The sequence below is a fragment of the Triturus cristatus genome, chromosome 10 (assembly GCF_964204655.1).
Source record: "Triturus cristatus chromosome 10, aTriCri1.1, whole genome shotgun sequence".
NCBI classification, from domain to species: domain Eukaryota; kingdom Metazoa; phylum Chordata; class Amphibia; order Caudata; family Salamandridae; genus Triturus; species Triturus cristatus.
Genome location: NC_140593.1, coordinates 1133834077 through 1133855198, shown reverse-complemented (window position 1 = coordinate 1133855198; position 21122 = coordinate 1133834077). Strand labels below are relative to the sequence as shown.

The 21122-nt window shown below is 44.6% G+C and overlaps 1 protein-coding gene across 6 annotated transcripts in view; it reads left to right on the top strand.

Annotated features, from left to right (window-relative positions):
• Window positions 1-21122, top strand: part of CASKIN1 (CASK interacting protein 1) — a 719688-nt gene that overhangs the window by 447654 nt on the left and 250912 nt on the right. For 5 of the 6 annotated variants that reach the window (XM_085629429.1, XM_085629427.1, XM_085629424.1 and 2 more), the window contains 3 exons: window positions 9858-10003; window positions 11764-11859; window positions 15239-15369. In XM_085629429.1, the coding sequence (XP_085485555.1) occupies window positions 9858-10003; window positions 11764-11859; window positions 15239-15369 (373 nt within the window). Of the gene's footprint in view, window positions 1-6316; window positions 6643-9857; window positions 10004-11763; window positions 11860-15238; window positions 15370-21122 lie in introns of those variants that run through there. The other variant, XM_085629428.1, reaches the window with a different exon arrangement.

Genomic DNA, 21122 nt, shown 5'->3' with positions numbered 1-21122 from the left:
CTCCGTCATCTGTGTATTTTGTATGTGGATTATCGTTGCTTCTGCAAAACATGCATCAAACACCTTTTCTCTTTGCAGTGATAAGTAATGGCCGCATTTTGAGTTTGCCTCAAACATGGAGTACGACGTCAGCCAAACTGATGGTCCACTTGCTCTATTTAGAGTAAGGCAAACAGTCATGTTTCAGCTGACAGTGCTCCCTTTCTCTAAGCAGGCCTTTAAATCTTGTTCTTATCATGTCACATTTGCTGTGCATTCAAAGACAGAGGTCAAATATAAGGCTCGGTCTTCCGAGGGAGCTTGGTGTTTATTTTTCATTCTCTGACTTCTAAGTGAGAGGATTTATGTGACTATCTTGCTGTGATATAAAGGCTTTTTTTCTACTGCACAACTAAGTTTAAATGTCTGTAAATTAACAGCCCAAACTTTTCAGAATATATCAGAATTAGGAAACCACAAATAAAGCAATTTGTTTTTTGTAATATTGAAGTATGATGGTAACAAATATTTTAATACAATCAAAACAAATCAATACACTAAGTGATGACATTTCCACACATTGTCGTTTGTGCACTGTATACTTTTATCAGTAAAACTGTATGTCTGTGCAAATGTAATAGTCATTTCAGTTGAAAATAGGTTGTCTTTAATGGCAGTGCGCTACCACACCATGCATACTTCACTTTATACCACTCAACTGTACTCTGCACCGCTCCACCTCACTGCACTCTGCCCCACTCCACTTTGCATCACTGTACTCGACCCCAAGTCACTCTATGCCTCTTTACTCTACTATGCACCATGCTACTTTATACCAATGCACTATACGCCACTCTTCGCCACTGCACTGTTTGCCACTGCACTCTACACCACTCCACTGTACGGTGCTCTACTCTGCACAACTCTATTCTACTTCACTCTGCAACATTGCACTCTATGCCACTGGACTCTATACCAATACATGCTACACCAGTGCACTCTACTCTGTACCACTCCACTCTACGCCTCTACACCTCTGCACACTATGCCACTCTACTCTATACCACTGAACTCTAAGCCACTCTGATCCACTCTGCACCATGCCGCTGAACTCTAAGCCCCTCTACTCTAAACCATGGCACTCTACGCAAATGCACTCTTCACCAGTCTACTCAAAACCAATGCACTCTATGGCAATCTGCTCTGCACAACTGCGCTCTATGCCACTATACTGTACTCTGCAAAACTCTACTCCACACCACTGCACTCTACGCCACTATACTATACGCCACTCTACACCATTTCACTCTACGTCACTGCACTTACGCCACTCCATTCTACTCTGCACCACTGTACTCTGCACCACTCTACACTATGCCACTGCACTCTATGCCAATCTATTCTGTGCCACTCTGTACCACTGCACTTTATGCCACTCTACTCTAGTCCGCACCACTCCACTCTATTCCACTCTGCACCGCTGTACTCTACGACACACTACTTTACTCTGCACCGCTCTATAATATGGAATCTTACTCTACACCACTGTACTCTGTGCCACTCTACTTTACACCACTGCAATCTATGACACCCTACTCTGCAACACTGCACTCTACGACACTCTACTCTGCAACATTGCACTCTGCCACTGAACTCTACACCACTTTACTCTGCATCAATGCACTCTACCTTCCACCACTCAACTCTATGCCACTCTGCTACACTCAATGCCAGTGTATTCTACATCACTCTACTCTGCATCACTCAACTCAACACCACTGCACACCGCGCCACTCTACTGTACTCTGCACTACTCTATACTAAGCCACTCTATTGTACTCTTTGCTCTGCACTCTACACCACTCTACTCTGCACCAATCTACGCCACTGCACTCTGCCACTCTACTCTACACCGCTGCACTCTTGCCACTTCCCTCTATGCCACTGTACTGTACACAACTGCACTCTATGTCACTCTATTCTATTCTGCACCACTGCACTTTATACCACTGCATGCAAGGTCACTCTTTTCTATGTCATAAATGTTTGGCCATGCTGAACATCAGCCTCGCTGGTGTACAATCTGGCTGAAATACATTGGCAAAGCCAATAGCTCTTGCATAGGCGAGACCTATTGGCTTTTCCGATGCTTTTTATTTTTTTCTGTTCAGGGCCATCAGGCTTTACCTGGAGATCCCAAACAGAAGAAAAGACACCAGACCATCCATTCTAAATGTGGCAGAAGGTCTGATGCATTTGGTGTAAGGTTTCCATTGACCGGGACAGGAGTGTGCTGCCAGCGGAAACATGACTGTTTGCTTTGCTCTAAATATAGCAAGTGGACCATCAGTTTGTTGGATGTCGTACTCCATGTTTGTGGCAAACTCAAAATGCAGCCATTAGTTATCACTGCAAAGAGAAAAGGTGTTTGATGCATGTTTTGTAGGAGCAACGATAAACCACATACAAAATACACAGATAACGGAGCGACCAGGAAATGAAACAAGCAAGAATCTGCTGTAGGGCTTCCTACAAGTAGTTCACCTTACAGGGATGCATTTCAAGACTATCATTTCAAGTGTACACCTCGTTAGGTCTCGCCTGGCAGTAGCAGCGTGCATGCGCTACACTCAGCATGCGAGGGCTTGTTGGAATCAATATGGTTCCAGAAGTCGTGTCGCTGCTCCGCCTGCAATTTCCATTCGTGCGCGTTGTTTGTCGTCATCAATTATTCAAAACACAATGTCATGATTGCACCGGAGGCAATCATTACACTGAGGGTTGCCACACTGTCCGCTTTTTGCCCCGCCCACCGGGATTGGATTGTTTACTTGCGGAGGGGCACGGCCTCCTTCAATTACTCGGTAAGCACTATCTGGCACATGCATCAACAATGCCATTTGCGATTCCTTATTAGTGAAAAATAAGGATTTCCTAATAAGGAACAGCAAAAGGCTATGCATGTAGAAATTGCTTAAAAAATAGCGATTTCTAAACATTCCTTAATTGCGACTAGCAAATTGCGAGTCGCAGTTAAGGAATACCTCCCTGTTTTGTTTTACAAAGGCGCTCGCAGGGCGAATTTCATGTTTTGTTTTAATGTTTAATTTAACACATACACTGGATGTCTTCCTTCCAATTTGGACAATCCCACCTTTCCGCATAGGTCACTTAGCGTGGATGACGCTCACTTCCGTGAAACCATCCACAGAAATAGAGGTTTTGGTATCTCTGCCGCCTCACGGCCAGCGTGTGCTCTCTGCCCTGCCTCTGGCACTGCTTGTTTCAACTTCCACTAAAGCAGGCCTGGCAGAAGCAAAATGCGTGACCCGATGTGCTCTGTACAGTAAAATCCAGTGAGCAGTGAAGAACTGCTGGCTGTAGGGTTAGAGGGGAAGTGATGTGCTCTGTACACTAAAATCCAGTGAGCAGCGAAGAACTGCTGGCTGTAGGGTCAAAGGGGAAGCGAGTCAGGGGTCAGATTCTCTTCAAGCCATTCTAGATTTAAATACAGATGTCTTTGAGGGCGCTGCTGAGTGCGCCATTTCCTTAGATGGTTTTGCCCTCTCTCCTTTCCCAAACACACTTTGAAAATGTACCCGGGCCAATTGTTGCGTGTCCCGGATACTGGCCACCCCACTGTACCCGGTGGACTGACTGTACAAAGATAAATCCATACTTGGTGCATCCTTGAGACCTGGCACTGTGTTTGGAGGTAGGTAAAATGTTTGCTAGGCTAGATTGCCTAAGGCCGCCACCAACAACTCTACGCTGCGAGAGAGAGAAATATGCTGTGCAGTGGTGAGCATGAGTTTTTTTTTTTTATTCTTTCAAAGTGTTTTATTAATTTTAGAAACAAGTACATTAGCATTTCCGTTACGAGATTAGTCAAACGTAGTTTGTATTGCATGAGTTTTTTACACCGCCATTTCCTTGTTCAAGTCCTCATTCTCGGTTCCGTTTCATTTCATCTTACTTACAAGGGCACGCTTTTGAAAAATTCAAAATACATTTAAGAAATTTTTACAAATGAGCCTGAAAGCTAAATAAGCAAAAACCTGTCATATGGGCGCGTAGGGCGCATTTTAATACTGCAAAAGTTGAGCGTTTGCTTCTGGATCGCAACAGAGGCATAACCAGGCCTTTAAGTGGGCCGGGTCCTACCGGTGCTCAACCCCGCTATTTTAAAAAGCAGGTGCTGAGACGGTTCCCTAACAGGCTCTCCGTTTTTGCCCTCACCCTCCGGTTGACAAACACAATTTAACTCGCCAGCAGTATCACCCTTCATTGCCTTTGAGGTAACTTCAAAGAAACGCATTATAGTACTTTCACAGTCTCATCATGTCGGAACGGAAGCATTTTCCATATTATATATAGTTATGCCAAAGGTGTTGCTTATTTATCTTATGCAAATAACGATTGACAAAGCCAATAATCCTAGATTGTTGTGGGTGTAATGTTACATGTTGTATTATATGTCTGGATGCAATGACAAAAGCTGCAAAATACCAGTGCTCAGCAAAGATTTTTTAGCTTCGGTGTTTTAAGCCGTGCCAATATTGATATCGACCATGCCCCTTTCAGAGACTCCCAGTTTATTAATCTCACTTAAAACTCTGGGCGTAACACAGGCTATAGTACTTTACATGCCCCGCAATGGGTGGTCCCTGATTTAAACTAAAGCCTTTGAATACCTGTGACTCATGACTCTTTGGGCAGGGTCCTGCATTACACTCAGCAGGGACCCCATCATTTTGTGTTACACCACTAGTGGACACCCTGGTTTTGTCAATATTGGTTACGTAGGTCTCACCTTTGGGACTTTATAAGTGTTTAGCCATGCAACAGTTGATGTTGCACCAAGGATATTGTGCTGCATAATTAAATACTTATAAGGTCCCAAAGGCGAGACCTATTGGCTATGCCAATGCTTGTTTTACTGTCTATCGCTGACAGCACGCGCGAGGTTCTTCCCCGCCAGTGGATCATGTCTGATTCTAGCTTTGCACATATGATGCTCTTTATGGGAGGGACAGTCACAGGGCTGACACACACTGAGAGAAAAGGACAAAGGCAAATCACGAGGAACAACAGAGGCACAGCTGTGCTGATGCAGAGGCCTAGGCACGTGGAGGGATTTGTCTGCGTCACACATCTCATACAGCCCTTACATTTAGACTGAGAAGTTATTATTCCAAATGTTTACATTTTTTTATATATCCGACAGACACAAAAAATAATTCGCATTTTTATTAGTCAGCAAGCTTTGTCGTAGAATGTATCCTCCACTTAACAACAGATACATAAATGCTCATTTGGAAATCACTGTATGCCAGTGCTAATGTTGATGCTGTGGTCATGCTATCAACATGCTTACAGCACAGGTTAGGGAATCAGGTGTTGCTATCAATGAGGCAGCAGATGTAGTGGCACTGGGCCCCCATAGTCATGGGTGGCCTTCTCCGCCGCAGTTTTGGCTGTTTTTTTTTATTACCCAACGGCAGAATAAGGGACCCATTTCCCAAGTTTGCAGCATGGCCTAAGGGGCTCTTTCTAGGTCACTGTATGAACTACAGGAATGTGACATGCTATGATCACTTTGAGCACACATAGAACTGAGACCTGATGTCATTGCGGGAGCCAATATGGCCATATTCAGTGCCAAGATCACACTATACTTGGATCAAATGGCATGTTATGGTGACTTTAAGCGCATTAACAGCAGAGCGCATCGTACTTGTGAAATACTTTGACATGCTGTGCTCATTCTGAGCACTCCATAAACATGAGATAATGTGGCCTGCTGAAGTCACTCTGCACATGTAAAGAGTAGAGCTAGCTGTAGTCTGAGGTAATGTGGCAATTTTCAGCATAGGTGGACCTAGAACATCTTCATACAGGAGATACTGTGACGTGCTACGGTTACTTTGAGTACGTAAGCTTTGCTTGTAGCTGGAGAGATGAGATATTGTGACTTTCAGTGGTCACTGAGCATACCCGGATAACGTTTATTATGCTACATATTATGTAACAGGTAATCATTTTTATACTGTACTAGCGTATTTCAGGAGAGACGTGTATTGTACGCTAAGCTTTCTTATTTGGCATTACCTAACATCGCAGTGATTCAGCTGTGCAGATGCCGAGAGCACTTACCATGCTTAATTATCTATGGAGGTGAGTGTGCACTGTTACTGTGCCACTTGGCGTTAGAAGTTAGCGTTCTAGTTTATGTATGCAGAGCCTTGCTGCTCCATTGTTGTGCGTACGTAATCTGATTGGATGGCCAGGTCCAGGCTTCTTAGAATCTTGAGGCCGACTGAATTTATGTCTAAGCGCAGTGGACAGTTGGACGAGGAAGCGAGGAGAACAGCTTCAAAGACCCAGAATCCCAGCCTCTGAGAGAGACTGTATTTGGGCGTCACTAAAATGAAGACTTTCACGGCCTCCCATCGTGAGATTACCTGTGACCAGCAACTGATAGGGGAGTGCCGCCTATGACCCACGAGTAAGGATGCCTTTCCGTACACTGACTGACTCCTGGCGAGAGGTTGATGACCACTCATCGAGGATGGGAGTAAAACTCCAGGATCTGTGTACACACAATGATGACCGGAAACAGTGACATCGATGAGTTGCCAGGATGAAAACAAATCTAATAAGGTAACATGGCCTGTAAATGTGAATGAAAGAGTGAATGAGCTACTCCCAAGAAAATGTGAGAAACCAGCCTGTTCAGGCCGAGAGAGAGAGAGAGTGGGTAAACGAGCCCGAAGAAAATAAGGATGTCCATACAGACAATGAAAACTCGCCTTTACTCTCTCACTTGCGAAAATTAGAAGAAGTAATTTCCTCAGGTTAAAGGAGTTTCACAAGCATTTTAAGGCACGTGCATCGCCATTTCCCGCGGTGAAAGAGCTTTTTTGTGTTGTATCAAGATCTCTACAGGACGAACAAAAGATATTTAGGAATATTCATTTAAGGGAAGCACTTTAGGAGGAAGGTTGGGGAATAAACCTTCGGAAAATGTTTATGCCTGAACAATCTTATGAATTTAGCAATCTGTATGAAGGTTCAATGTGTGAACAAAGTTTAGGTGGACAAAGTAATTTGCAGAACATGAGACATAGAGATATCCAAGTGCCAGAAGAGGATGGCTGCTCTCTGGGCACTGAACTGAAGATATATAACTGCAGTCTGGTGAAGGACATTAGCGGAAGTGTCCGGTATAGATTGCTGGTTTGTTCCAACAGGTTTGATTTTTCTGTGAAGTGAAAACTGACTTCAGTGTGGAATCTCCTGTTTTGAGCAAAGTGTGGGCTATTTCTATAAAATATCCATGTGATGCCTCTTTATAGTCATTGACTTGAGAAGGGGATAGGCCTGAAGATGTGCATATGTTTTGGAAAAGTCCTGGAATATTATCATATATGGGCTAAAGTACTCTGGGCATTGCAAGTCACAGAGGCGGTCCATTACCATGTACAGAACGAGGTCAAAGGCGGAGTTCCTTTATAAAGTCACGGGATATCGACATTAATTGTAATTTCCTTTTACTGTGTGGTAACAAGTACTTTAGTTCTCATAATACAATTCCACTTAACCACTTAAATCCTTACTGTTGTGCTCTTTTATTTGCATTACAGACATGATTAGTGTGAAATTAAACGCCCCAAATATCAGTTTGTAATTTTTGCAAAAAAGATATTAAAATTCAAGCCAGGTTAAAAATGTTGTGTCTCGGATTGTGTGGAAACATTCAGAGATTCTGTCTTTCCTATAATAAACTTTTGTGTTGAATAAATAAGCACGCTGCCTTAAGAATCTCATTTCTGCTGATCTTTTTCCGTTTAGAAAAAAATATCAGGAATAAGAAAAGCCAAATCCTATTTTCCTTGTGTAAATAGTGACAGTAATTATGCTCTGTGACCCGCCTTTCACCTTGTCTGCTGGATCTGGAAGCAGGCATTTTGACGTCAGAATTAAACTGTAATAACTTATTACAATTAAGCAGCTACATCTTTTCTTTATTACAAGCCACATCAACAGGTTGCCTCTATTAAGAAATTAGAGACGGCTTTTATTAAGGGATTGCAGGGTCTGGTATATTTCCGTGATGCTATGAAACGCCAATGGTCAACGCCTATTGTGTTGAGAATGTTTTTTTTTTTTTTAGCAAGCATGTCATAATACTTTGGAACCTTTACCTTCAGGATAAAGATAGTGAGCGAAGAGGAAGTATAGAATGAAAATAAGAAACTTGGGGTCCAATGTATGAACCCTTTTGCATTTGAAAACCCTGTAATTTGCTAAATCATAGTATTTGTAATCATAAAAGTGTGATATTCAAGGTACGGAATCCATTTTGCAAGTCGTGAAAGCCTTTCCATTTTCAAAATAGGTTTTATGACCAATTCCAAATAAAAACAAGCATTGGCATAGCCAATAGGTCTCACCTTTGGGACCTTATACGTTTTTAGCCATGCAGCACAATATTCTGGGTGCTTGACATATACAGGTTTTACTACGTGTAGCACTGGGTGGGAGATTGCAAGCCAAACAAACGTACACCGCATGATTGAGAAGAGGAAAAACTTCCCTTTAATTTACAATTTATACTTTTAAATACAAACAAAGAATTATCGCCGCCTGCTCTCGTTGCTGCGGGGGGAAAAGAGGTGATGGCAGCTCTTATGCCCCCTTGTGTTAGCCTTCCTCATCGCGAGGTGGTCGCTGTAGCGCTGTTGTAGGTGAGGCAACCAGTGTCCCCCAAGCACTCCACCGTGCATCACTTGCTCTGGATGGCTCTTGGGGCAAACTGGTTTATTTATACATTTTCTGCTTGCCTTACGTTCACACATAATGAGAGAAACGACCATTCAAATCTGAAAAAAACACCCCACTGGCTCTGATTTATCTAATTACCATAAATGTTCGTTTTTTAATTTTTTTTTCTTTATTTTAAATTACACGCTTTTCTCGAAACGTGACACAACAAATCTTTCCCATAAAAGGAGCACCGATTTCGATTAGATGATATCTGGATTATACGTACACTTGGGTTAAACAAAAACTCTTATAACATTTCTTTTTTTAAATGAGCTTGGCATGAGAGCAGCCCTAGCTGTGTGCATTTATTGTTGACATTGTTTGCCCACTGCGCACCCCCTTTCCGCCAAACCATCTTTGAATGGGTTTGCTCAGATAATACAAATACATTCAGAGATGGTCACAGTGGCTGCTCGCTCATCTACCAAGGCTATATTTCATAGGTTTGTTCAAATATTTCAAATTCATGCAAAGCTGACCACTGTGGATGTGTGAGCATCCATTGTGACCGTCTTTGAATGCATTTGTAATGTTTGAACAAACCTATTTAAAAATAGCTGCTGCACATGTGCGCATCCACCGCAGCTAACAGAAAAGGCATTGGCGAAGGCAATAGGTTTCACTGACTTGATGTGTTTTCCAGAGTTTGTTTTAATTGCAGTCGGTATTCTGCAGCCTCTGCATTGCATTGTTCTGATTTTCTGCATATATTTGAGTGCAGCAGCTTATGAGAGCCCACAAAATAGACTATTTAGGAGCTGCATGTAGAAGTAGGCTTGCAGGACAGACTTAAGTCACGGATAGGCCTGGCAGTATGACGTATTGTAGAGGGAGCTATGCCCATTGTCTGGTGGGTTCACCATTGGCTTTCAGCTCTGCTGACATCCCTCCTTGCTATCCAGTGCAGCTTCCATTGGTAGTCCAAGCTTTACAGCTTCTTTCAAGATGGGCAGTGCTCGAGTGAGCAATATACACTGAGCACAGTTAGGGTAAGTCTGCCCCCGGTGAGGCCCTCCATTAATCACAGCACTGCTCTCTCTCTCTTGCAGGGATGCGCGCTCTACACTATGCCGCCTGGCAGGGTAAGAAGGAGCCAATGAAACTGCTGCTGAAGTCTGGCTCAGCTGTCAACATCCAATCCGATGAAGGGCAGATCCCCCTGCACCTGGCGGCCCAGCATGGGCACTATGATGTGGTAAGAGCTTCCTCCCCTTCATAGTCCACCTCAGCAGTGCCAGGATGTAACTTTCTATCTAGTTATGTATTTTTTAAATTATTATATATGTTATCTGACTATTTTCTACAGCTCAGTAAAATGGTAAATACATGTACGGCTTCAGGCCAAGTGCAAGCAGCGATGGCCTGTTGTAGGGTAAAGATTGCCACTCCCAGCTCAATGCCGCAATCTGTGAAGGGACAAACCAAGGTCCAGACCCTGTCTGCACAGCTGCACCTTCTGAGTGGCCAAATACTGTTGCCTGACCAGCTTTTTTCAGATACCTCCCTGTGGTGTGGAAAGCTTTGCTCCAGACCCTAGATGAGCAGCACCTAACCTGTAAAGGGTCAGATTCTGCTCAAGCCAGTCTAACTACCTGCCCTGGCATTAGGTAAATGTTGCTTTCTATCCTGTGTGCTCCATACCAGCTCTACACCTAGCACTATCAATGTTTCTCCTTCCATGTACATCATTATGGTTACTGCGGTGCTATTTAGGAGTCGGAGACTGGGCGTAAAGACCGCCGTAGAGCTGCTCACCTCCTAGAAGGTAGACGTCTGGAGCTGCACTGAGAGAATCCTAGAATCCTAGCACACATACTCCTGACTAACACTGTTAGCCATCAATGTACCTACTAACCCGCATGCTTCTCACTAAAACCACTAGTATAGCTAATATAGCTTGCAGGAATGCTAGCTTTCCTAGCCCATTATCTCCTAACTAACACAGCTGGTCCACATGCTTCTAACCAGTATGGATAGTCAATATGCTCTTGAATAACACAACTAGACCATGTGCTCCTGACTGTCACTGCTTGCCTACTGTCCCCTGACTAACATATCTAGCCACATGCTTCTGGCTAGCATTCTGAGCCCACAATCTCCAAGCTAGCACACGGATTCCTGACTGACAATGCTAACCCACAGGCCCCTGACTAACACATGTAGCTCACATGCGCCTGACTACCATTCTTGGGCAACAATTTCCCTATTAACACAGCTAGCCCACAGACTCCTAACTGACCTCACTAGCCCACACGCTCCTGAATAACACAACTAGCTCACATGCTGCTGATTGTCATTTCTAGCTCACAATCCCATTACTAACACACACAACTGACTGTGCAAGCCTCAGACGCTTTACTGACACTGATGGCTCGTGAGTTCCATGAATGTCACTGCTTGCCCTCAAACTCCTGACTGGCACCTTGGGCTTACAAGCTCAAGCCTGACTGTGCTAGCCTGGAGGCCATGGCTGATACTGCTGGCTTACAAGCTGCTGAATGTCTCTGCTAGCGCTTAAACTCTTGACTGGCACCAAACTGCTGACAAATACGGGTAGTCATGAGATACAGACAGACAGTCCTAGCCTTCAGATCCAGGTTGGCAATGCCAGCCTCAAGCACTTGACTGGCAGTGCCAGAATCGAGCTACAGGATGGCAGTGCTAACCTCAACCTCCTAATGGGCAGTGGTAGCCTTGAGTATCTGACCAGAACTGCTAGTCTTCAGCTCCTGACTAGCAGGGACTAATCTTGACTTCCTGATTTACTACTCGCATCAGTCTCCTGACTCGCAGCCTTGAGCTCTCGATACTGAATCATCATTGTGTATGTCCATGTTCTTATTGTGTGTATTTGTATACTGCTTAACAAACCCAGTAGGGTATCCTGGCGCTAATCAGCTTTTCACTTTTCATAGCATCAGAACACCTCTCAGTGCTGTTTTCTTCTTTGTCCAGTCAGAGATGTTGCTGCAACACCAGTCCAACCCCTGCATCATGGATATTTCTGGAAAGACGCCCTTGGATCTGGCCTGCGAATTCGGACGAGTTGGGGTGAGTCTTTCAGGCGTACCGGATAGTTCCCTGACCACTGAGTGAAATGTATGAGTTGTGCCCTTTCAGCAGTGTAGCCAACCGACAAGAGGAGTGGAAAGAGAGCTGTGTAGAAAGCCCTGGTGGTCTTCAGGGCATGGTGAACAGGAGAAGTTGGCATGATGCGATGAATGAAACAGACGCTGAATTTGTGGGTATGTTAGATCACCTGTATTGGTCAGAACTTTGCAGTATCTGAAGAGCATTTCATTGTGGAGGAGATATGGGGGTTCTCAGCCAAGGATTTGTTACATACATTTAAGGACAAAGGTCTACCATAGGAATTTCGAGTTTTTCATGCAGACCCACAAAAATATTGATCCCGGGAATATTGATTACCATCATATTGTTAACCTAAGTTTATAAAGTCAAGGGCATATTTACTATTCTAATTAAATGTAGGGGTGGGTGCAACTTGCGTAATTCAGTGTAGCATAGTCATGCGGAATTACCTGAAAAGTCTGCGAGATTACTCATAATTACGTGGAAAGTGTAATTCTAAATTTAGCGCTATATTCTTAGTGCCAAAATGCCTCCTAGCATAATAGCGCTAAATGCAACAGAACACGAATAGGTAGTGCAAGCAGCTGCTTGGGCTCACTAAATGTGCTCTTTTGGTGGTATTTTCCCCCCACTTATTCCCAGCATTTAGCGCTATTTGCTAGGAGCAAAATGCCTCCTTGCAACCAAAATGTGCGACGAAATAACGGTAAAAGTTCTCTTGGGGTAGTATTTTCCCCTAAATTACTCCTGGCATTTATTGCTATTTGTTTAGCACAAAATGTACCCTTGCATTCAAAATGGACGCCAGGATGCATTCTGCGATAAGAAATAGTGGTAAATGCAGGAGAACATGAATAGCGAATACGAATGGCCACTCGCACTTGCTAAACATGCTCTACTGCTGGGCAAAATATTCTGTTCCGCGGGCGGAATTGGTGAATTTGTGGTAACTCTGCATTACTCTTGTAACACAGTTTCGCCCAAATTCCACCAAATCGCTGTGTGGTGGAATTTTCCCTCACAGGCGGCACCAGAACGGTAAGTTGGCAACCATGAGCCAGATTTGGCATCACCGGTCGCGACCGTTCGCTCTCAGAAGGCTGCCGCTAGAGTAGAAGATTTACTCGAGCGGCAGCAAAGTCTGCTTGAGTAGCTGCGCCCTCTGGTGTGCCGCGTGGTGGCAATCACGTTGATTTTTCAGCACGCAACGTGCTTCCATGCTGAATTACAGCACAAATTGCTTATTTGCCCCTGTTGCTGGAAAGCTGTGGAATCTCACTGAGTTAATCTGTCAAATTTCACAAGCTCTGCCCACCCCTAATTTCCCCCCAAAATTACACATAATCACACAGAGTAATCGCACAATTATGGGTAATTCCGAGTCAAAGAATAGTGCAGAAATACCAAAATTACTCCCATTGCTCCAGCATAATTGAAATTCCGCCTGGGCCCAATTAAATGTACCTAAATGTGTAGTTACAAATAGTAAATATGCCCATATATATGCTTATATTGACGATATAGAGGTATTACATTTTGTTCTGTCAAATTTGTGTCGGTCAGTGTTAGTGACTTTGGTATGCTGACAATCAGCTGTAGCAAGTGATGTATTTGTATGCATTTTTTAGGTCCATCAGGCCAACAGCATTGTTAACAATGTACAAGATAGGTGCTCTTCCCCAAGGTCTTTTTTCAGAAATGCATTTGCAACCGGTGCACCTATAATCCCCTTCCTCTGTACAATTATAATTCTCCTGTCTCACAGCAGTTGTCACCTATGTGTCTGGGAAGGTGTCCCTTTCTCTGTAAATGTTAAATCCTCCCTGACCTATTGCCCGTACACAGGCATTCCTCGACCTCTTTCTGCATTGATTTTCTCAATTAAAAATTAGGAATGTTTTCCATCTTTAATCGTCACAGTATTTGTGATGGGCTAAGGCCTGCAGTGGTAACATATTTGTATGATGAGCTACCGACTTTGGCAGCATTTTAAATACTTATTATGCCAAGAAATAATTTTGTGTTGTATTGCAGAGCAAGGATTTCCATTGTGCCTGCAGCGCGCCAGTCATAGAGCCCAGGCCATTTAATCTTTTTTTACTACCATTGCCCCAGGAATCCTGGAGCAGCATTTAGTGAGAGGGGTGTTCTGTGCTCTCAATCCCCCACACACCACACATGCATGCCAATCGTGTGCTCTGGCCCTTTCAAAATCAACCCCAAGTTAAGGAAAATGCTCTGGGGCCTCTCTAGACCAGGGATGCCACCTAGATTGAGGTATTGAATTGCTGAATGCCTCACCCAGGCAGCCCTAGGTTAGACATGTGCAAGGTGTAAGCCGTCAGGACCAGAGCTGGCTCTTCCACAACCCAGGAAGCCTCTGTTTCCCAAGAACCCCGAGCCCCTGTGGGAAGAAAAAACTCTCTGCTCTTTCTCAGTCATATTCTCTTTCCATCTATGCTGGTCACACTGGTAATTGTACCAGTTACCGTGAGGCACCATCAGATGCCAGACTGAAGATACTGTGAAAAAGACAGGAGATGACAGTCTCTCGCCTCCCATGGTGCTCTCTGTTGCCTATCCTAGTATTTCTTGATCGTGTTCCCGTTGACGCTAAATCTCTAATATGCCCTGATTCAATTCATCCCCTGAATTCTAGATCCTTCTCCTCTTTCTTCTGCCTTCTTTCCGACTGTCCTACCCATAATCTCTTCGCACCATACTCCCTTGTCATGTGCCTAAGGCCTGCTTCTCACTGCGCATTCTCTCTCCATCTGGTGAGATATCAACATTCTGGAGAAGACCTGTCCACCCACAAGACTCCTTCCTCATGTCTTCTGTATTGTCCAGCCCTTTCAATCTCTCCAATCTCTGATCATCTCCTTGAGATGATGATTGGGGAGGGTAAAGGAGTACGTGAAGCCCAGCTGAAAAACTAGAGACTGCATGAGCATGTACTCAGAAGCTTTTAGTGCCTAAAGATCTACCTACTATACATACCTCCCTTCAGAAGTTTGACCGGCGCCTAAACTCCCAAGGACTTATGACACCACTGGAACGAGAAAGGTAGATTAGCCCAATCTTACAATAGTGAGTTTAGCTGGATTTAGAAGATTAAAATGGGTATACATTTTTGTAGAGAAGTGTTTATGTATGGTAGACATTTATGAAATCTTTGTTCTTGCTAGTCTGTTGTTTTCATTGTATGACAACACTTGAAGGAAGTGTAAAGCACGGTACAAATATCCCATATACAATAGTGAAATCTGACCAGTGCGTCTGTGTACGGTTCTGTCTGCTGGAGCAGTCACATGCTCTCTAATCTACATCGCTGCAGGTGGTCCAGCTGTTGCTCAACAGTAACATGTGTGCGGCACTCCTGGAGCCCAAACCCGGAGACACGACGGACCCCAATGGCACTAGCCCCCTGCACCTGGCAGCCAAGAACGGACACATTGACATCATCAGGTAAGTGTGGGTCACTTTGATTTTGATTGTGAGGGGGATTTCCACTGAACTGTAGGAGTTTGAAGAAGTGTTGGATCTGAAGCTTCATCACACCTCTGAGTCTCCTCACTTTTGTATGTGCCTTTTTCCTGAACTCGCATTTTGAGAATATTTCGGAGACACTGGGAAAGTGACTTGAAAATCTTGATCTTCTTAAAGCTGAGTATGCGCATAGTGTGTGCTGTTCTGTTTAAATAGAACAACTGATGAACGATGTCACAATACATTTCAAAACTCAAGATGACATCATCAAACAGAATAACATTCTTGAATGGCAATTGTTTGTGGCTGTTATAAATGCAGGAGCAAAGATATCTGCTTTTTATTTCTCACCTGAGGCAACGCATGCTCTGTTGCTTACCAAGATCTTTTGTAACTTAAAGCAAACCTAAAAAGGCCTTTGGGCCTACTCATTACTTACCATTGATTTTGTTCATTGTCACTCTTATTTTCTTGCTTCTCAGTGGTGAGTGAGTATGAGCGAGTGTCGGCTTCAGTTTGTCTTAATGTGTTTGTCTCTTCCCTGGAGCATGGACCAAGTACTCATTGATTTCTTCATTAGTGTTGTTCTGTGATGCTTGGAATGGAATTGCTGTACTTATTTTGTGTTTCTCGCAACACAACTAATTTATGGGTTGGTAAGAACTTTGTAGGTGCAAATTGCTTTATATCATAAAGCTATTTTTGTAAAGCGTGCAAACAAGAAATAAATCCCTGTAGAATGTATAGTCATTTTCACTCTAGAATATTGTCTCTGAGCCTTAACTGTGGAAATGTAAACCTTTTGAAAACATGGCTTTTATATATTCATTAGTTTTCTTCTCTTCATTTGAGGATAATCTATGTGTGTGTTTATAGCCAATTGACATTCCAAGCACGTGCCGTGCTAACTGCATTTAGCATGTGGAATCGCTGGAGGTTCAGTTATCAGCGGATTTGAATGGTTGCACTCATATGGTAATGTGCTGCTTGAACAAAGCTACCTATTTTCTACAATTCATCTGGATTTGCTTCCTAATAACTGCATATTTGATGATAAATAAAACATCCCCATAATTATAAAACAGGTAACCCACAAACATACATTTTGGCAGCCTGTCACTTTTTCTGATTATGGAGCTATAAACATACTCCCTTCCTTTTATACTATTGTCAGAAAGTATGTGTTTTTAAAAATTAACGTTTGCCACTGTGTCACATTTACTTATTTGTTGGTTACCTGTTTTATAATTTAGAGGAGGTTTTATTCATTACTGTCCTAAACCGCTACCCACCCATAAACCCTAAAATCACCCTTACTTTCCTGTACCTCTACCAACCCGTAAATCCTAAAATCATGCTTACCTCTCTTTACCTCTACCTACCTCATAAAATTTAAATCACCCTTACCTCCCCCTATCTCTTTGCACCCCTGAAACGTGAAATCACCCTTACCTCCCTTTACCTCTACTCCAAACCCAAACCAACCTGTACCTCCCTTTACCTCTACCCACCCTGAACTCTAAAATCACACATACCTCACTTTACCTATACCCCTGTTGGAAATGGCCCTTTTTGCAGGGTTATCTCCAAACCTTTTGCTTCTTCCTCCTATTTTTACCTGACCTACTGCTGTTGTTTTAGGACTCTGGGCACTTTACCACTGCTGATCATCAGTGCTAAAGTGCATATGCTCTCTGGGTAAATTGTGTTATGGATTGGTGTTTCCATGATTGGATATTTGATTTACTTGTTAGTCCCTAGTAAAGTGCACTGAGTGTGCCAGGACCTGTAACTCAAATGCTACTAGTGGGCATGCAGCACAGATTGTGCCACCCACGTGAGTAGCCCGGAAAAGGTACCTCAGACCTGCCATTGCAGAGTCTGCACGCAGTTTGTAACTGTCATGTCGACTTGGCCCGTGCACACACTGGCCAGTCCCTAACCTTCCCTTTTCTTACATGTCAGGCACCCCTAAGGTAGGCCCAAAGTACCCCTGTGGGAAGGGTGCAGTGTATGTGAAAGGTAGGACATGCCCTGGTGTGTGTGGCATGTCCTGATAGTGAATTACAGCCCATTTCGTTTTTCACTATTGCAAGGCTACCTGTTCCCAACAGGACAGATTGGGAAGTTTATTTATAACATTTTATAAACATAACTGGCCCTGGGAACTAGGTGGGAAAATAAAATGTTGTATGCCTGAACTCAGACTCTTACGATGCATCTTTTAGTAAAGGTGATTTTTACATTCTGGAAGTAGGTATTTTCTTGCTCAGTCATCCCGTGTGTCTCTGCTGGAATGTGGATTGCCTGTCTGGGTTTTGGACGACAGATGGCTAGGACGCAAGGGTGGCTCCCGATAGTCTAGGTAGGTCAGGAAAGGGCTGAATAGACCTGGGCTGCGATGGGGAAGAGGGAGGAGATTTCCTTGCACCCCAAAGGGCCTGGTCTGCCTCTGACAATGCCGTCTCCACCCCCTGCTCGGAAATCACACCAGATAAGGCAGAACTGGTTCTGGCTGGGCACAGACACCCTCTGCCTAGAGGATCAAAGGATTTTTGGATACAAATACTGGGGCCCATAACCCTGAACTTCAGAACTATTTTGGCTCAAGAAGACTGACAAGAAGAAGAGCTGGAGAAGCTGTGAGGAGAACCTACCACTTTGCTGTGTGCTTTGCTGTGTTGGCCTGCAGTGGCTGCTTCTGTCTTGGGCAGTGAAAGGACTGGACTGAACTTTCTGCAATCTGTTTTGTGAGTTTCTCCAAGGGCTTGAGGTAGAGCTTGCCTCCTGTTCAAGAAGTCTCAGGAACAACAAAGACTTCAAGCTCTTCTGCCCACAGCACTGGGGACTGTGTGTTTTGTGCTGTAACAGCAGAAAAGCAACTTGACGACATCTACGACGCTGCTGCCGACTCTGTGTCCTGACGGCACTGCAGAGGGCACCGCCGCAACGCTGCACCGCGACCCTGGTCTCACTGACACCTGCTGACGCCGCCACCGAGCCGCTGCTCACACCGTGACCTGTGGGCACCGCATTCTGCACGCCTCGTTTCCCGACGACGCCATGGCACCGCAGAGGGCACCTCCGCAACGCCGCACCGTGACCCTGGTCTCACCGGTGATGCCATCTGATGCCACCACCGAGCCGTTGCTCCGCGACCTGTGGGCACCGCACTCCACACCGCCTCGCTTCACGACAACGCCTTGGTATCCCCGACGACGCCGCTCCACGCCGGAATCGACGCCGCTGCTTGCATCGCGGTTTGAGGGCACCGCTCGTAAAGTTACATGACGCACGGCCCTCATCCCACTCCGCAGCCGTGGCCTACCGACGGCGGTGCCATCGACTCCAGTTCATCTGCCGAAAACAGCGCTTCAGCAACGATGATGCCGCTGCTTGCACGTGACCTGCTAGCAGCACCGCCTTCATCCCGCACCGCGACCCTGGTCTCACCAACGTCGCCATCTGACGCCACCACCGAGCCACTGCTTGCACCGTGACCTGACAGCACCGCACGCCGCACTGCTGCACTTCGCACCACAGCACCCAACGCCGCCAAACGCCAGCGCTCCTGACTCCAACAGAAAGGAAATCGACCTGCAACGTGTATGACTTCGAGGGCCACGACGACTCCTGCACTGACCTCCAGAACCGACGCCTGTGGACGCGGTGTTTTCGGAAGCTCAACGAGAGGTAGCCGTCGTCCTAAATTTCTAAAATGTACTGTTTGCGGGTCTTCCTGACACCGTAGCTGGCCCGCGACACTGCGGTCAGCCAGAACTGTTTGTATTTGTTTGCTCACGAGGCCGTGATAGCCCCGGACGGAGCTATCGACATTAAGGAACTGTTTTTAAAGCGCATTTTGATAACTGTGGATTTTTAAGTACTGTATTGTGGATTTTTAAAATTTTTAATCTTGTCTTAAGTATATAAAAATATTGGATATTTTTCTAAACTGGTGTGGTGTCCTTTTGTAGTGCTTACGCTGTATTACTGTTGGTTATGTGCAAATGCTTTACACACTGCCTCTAAGATAAGCCTGTCTGCTCGTGCCAAGCTACCAAGGGGGTGAGCAGGGGTTATTTTAGGAGTGTAACTCCCTTATCCTGACTAGAGTGGTGGTTTCTGCCTGGCTTTGACACATGCCCTAGCCTGACAAAAATCCAATTTCTAACAACCCTCTAAACCATAAATTAATTCTTACCTCCATTTACTTCAACCCACTCCGAAACCTAAATTCCATCTTACCTCTCTTTACCTCACCCTATCCCTAAAACATAACATCTGCCTTACCTCCCGGTACCTGTACGCACCGCTATACCCTAAAATCACAATTACCTCTCTTTACCTCTACCCACCGCTAAAACCACTCACATCTTTCTTTCCCTCTTCCCACCCCAAAACCCTAAAATCACCTGCATGGTATAGTAATGCATAGTAAAGGTACCGGTACTTACTTGCACAGTAGTTACCTGTGTGGTAAAGACTGCATGGTAAAAGTCCTGCGTGGTGCAGGCTTAGTGGTAAAGGCTGTTTCCTCTCAGACAGGACATATTTCTGAACATTCCCCTAAATCACCCTTGCACCCCTAAATATTTTGGTGCCACTGTTGGTTGTTTTATGCCCTTGGTTATGTTTGCTAGGTACCTTCACCTCTTTGACAGTGTGCCCTCCCCCTACTCCAACCTACTACACTTTAGGTCTGCCTGAGACAAAACATGCGTCGTCACTGGCAAGACATTTTGTTTACGGTCTGCACATTGCTTACCATTTGTTGGCTTCCTCTTCACTATCATTTCCTTGTGTGGTCAGCGAGTGCTGGCTTCACTTCCTGTTCCTGTTTTTGTCTTTACCCTAGTGCATGGCCCAAGTACTGCTTCCCTTATAAAAAGATTGATGCATAAACGTGCATTTAAATATTTTGTTGGTTTACATTTGGGGACAAGGTGTTATTGTCTTTTGTTGCTCTAAACGTTTTTGTGACGTCAGAGAATAATACCTTAGTTATGTGCCTGCCTATATCTTACATTGTAATGGAGATAATCTGGCTTCTCTCATAGCATTGCATTTTTCAAGTGGTTAGCAATATAATTGATGAATATTATTTGCACATCCGGACACAAATGGACCAGGGTGCCAGTACACAAAATGAGAGTACCAGACAAACTTTAAAAAGCTCTCTGACTCAGAAAATGCCATAGGACGTGCGGCCTAATGGCTAGAGGTGTCGACTGTAGAACTGGAGAACCAGGTTTGAGTCCCAGCTTCAGCCCAACATCCAGTGATTCTGAGCAAATCACTTAGGGGCTGATTTAACTCTTGGTGGATGGAGTAATTACTGCTGCCATGGCTTTACTCCCACCATGGTGAGGATACTCCTTCTGCCGTGTTTAGACATGTCTGCTGCCCTTGTGGACCTGTCTTGCATTTCAAGGAACCACTATCATGGAGGGTCCTTGAAATGATTTGTGAGTTTGAAGGAGGGCTCTGTCAACATGACGGAGCCGCACATCAAACTTGCATTTTTTTTTATTTTCAAAAAGAGAATCCCAAAATGTGATTTTTTGGGGGGGGGGGGGGGAAATGACTCCCTCACAGTGGGAGCACTCTCTGGTGGAGTGGGGGTAATTAAATGTGTTCACTGCCCTCCTTACCGCCACATTTGTGATGCCGGTGACGGGCAGTGAAAACTGGCCATGTGTTAGCCCACACTATATAGGGCAGGTGGGCAC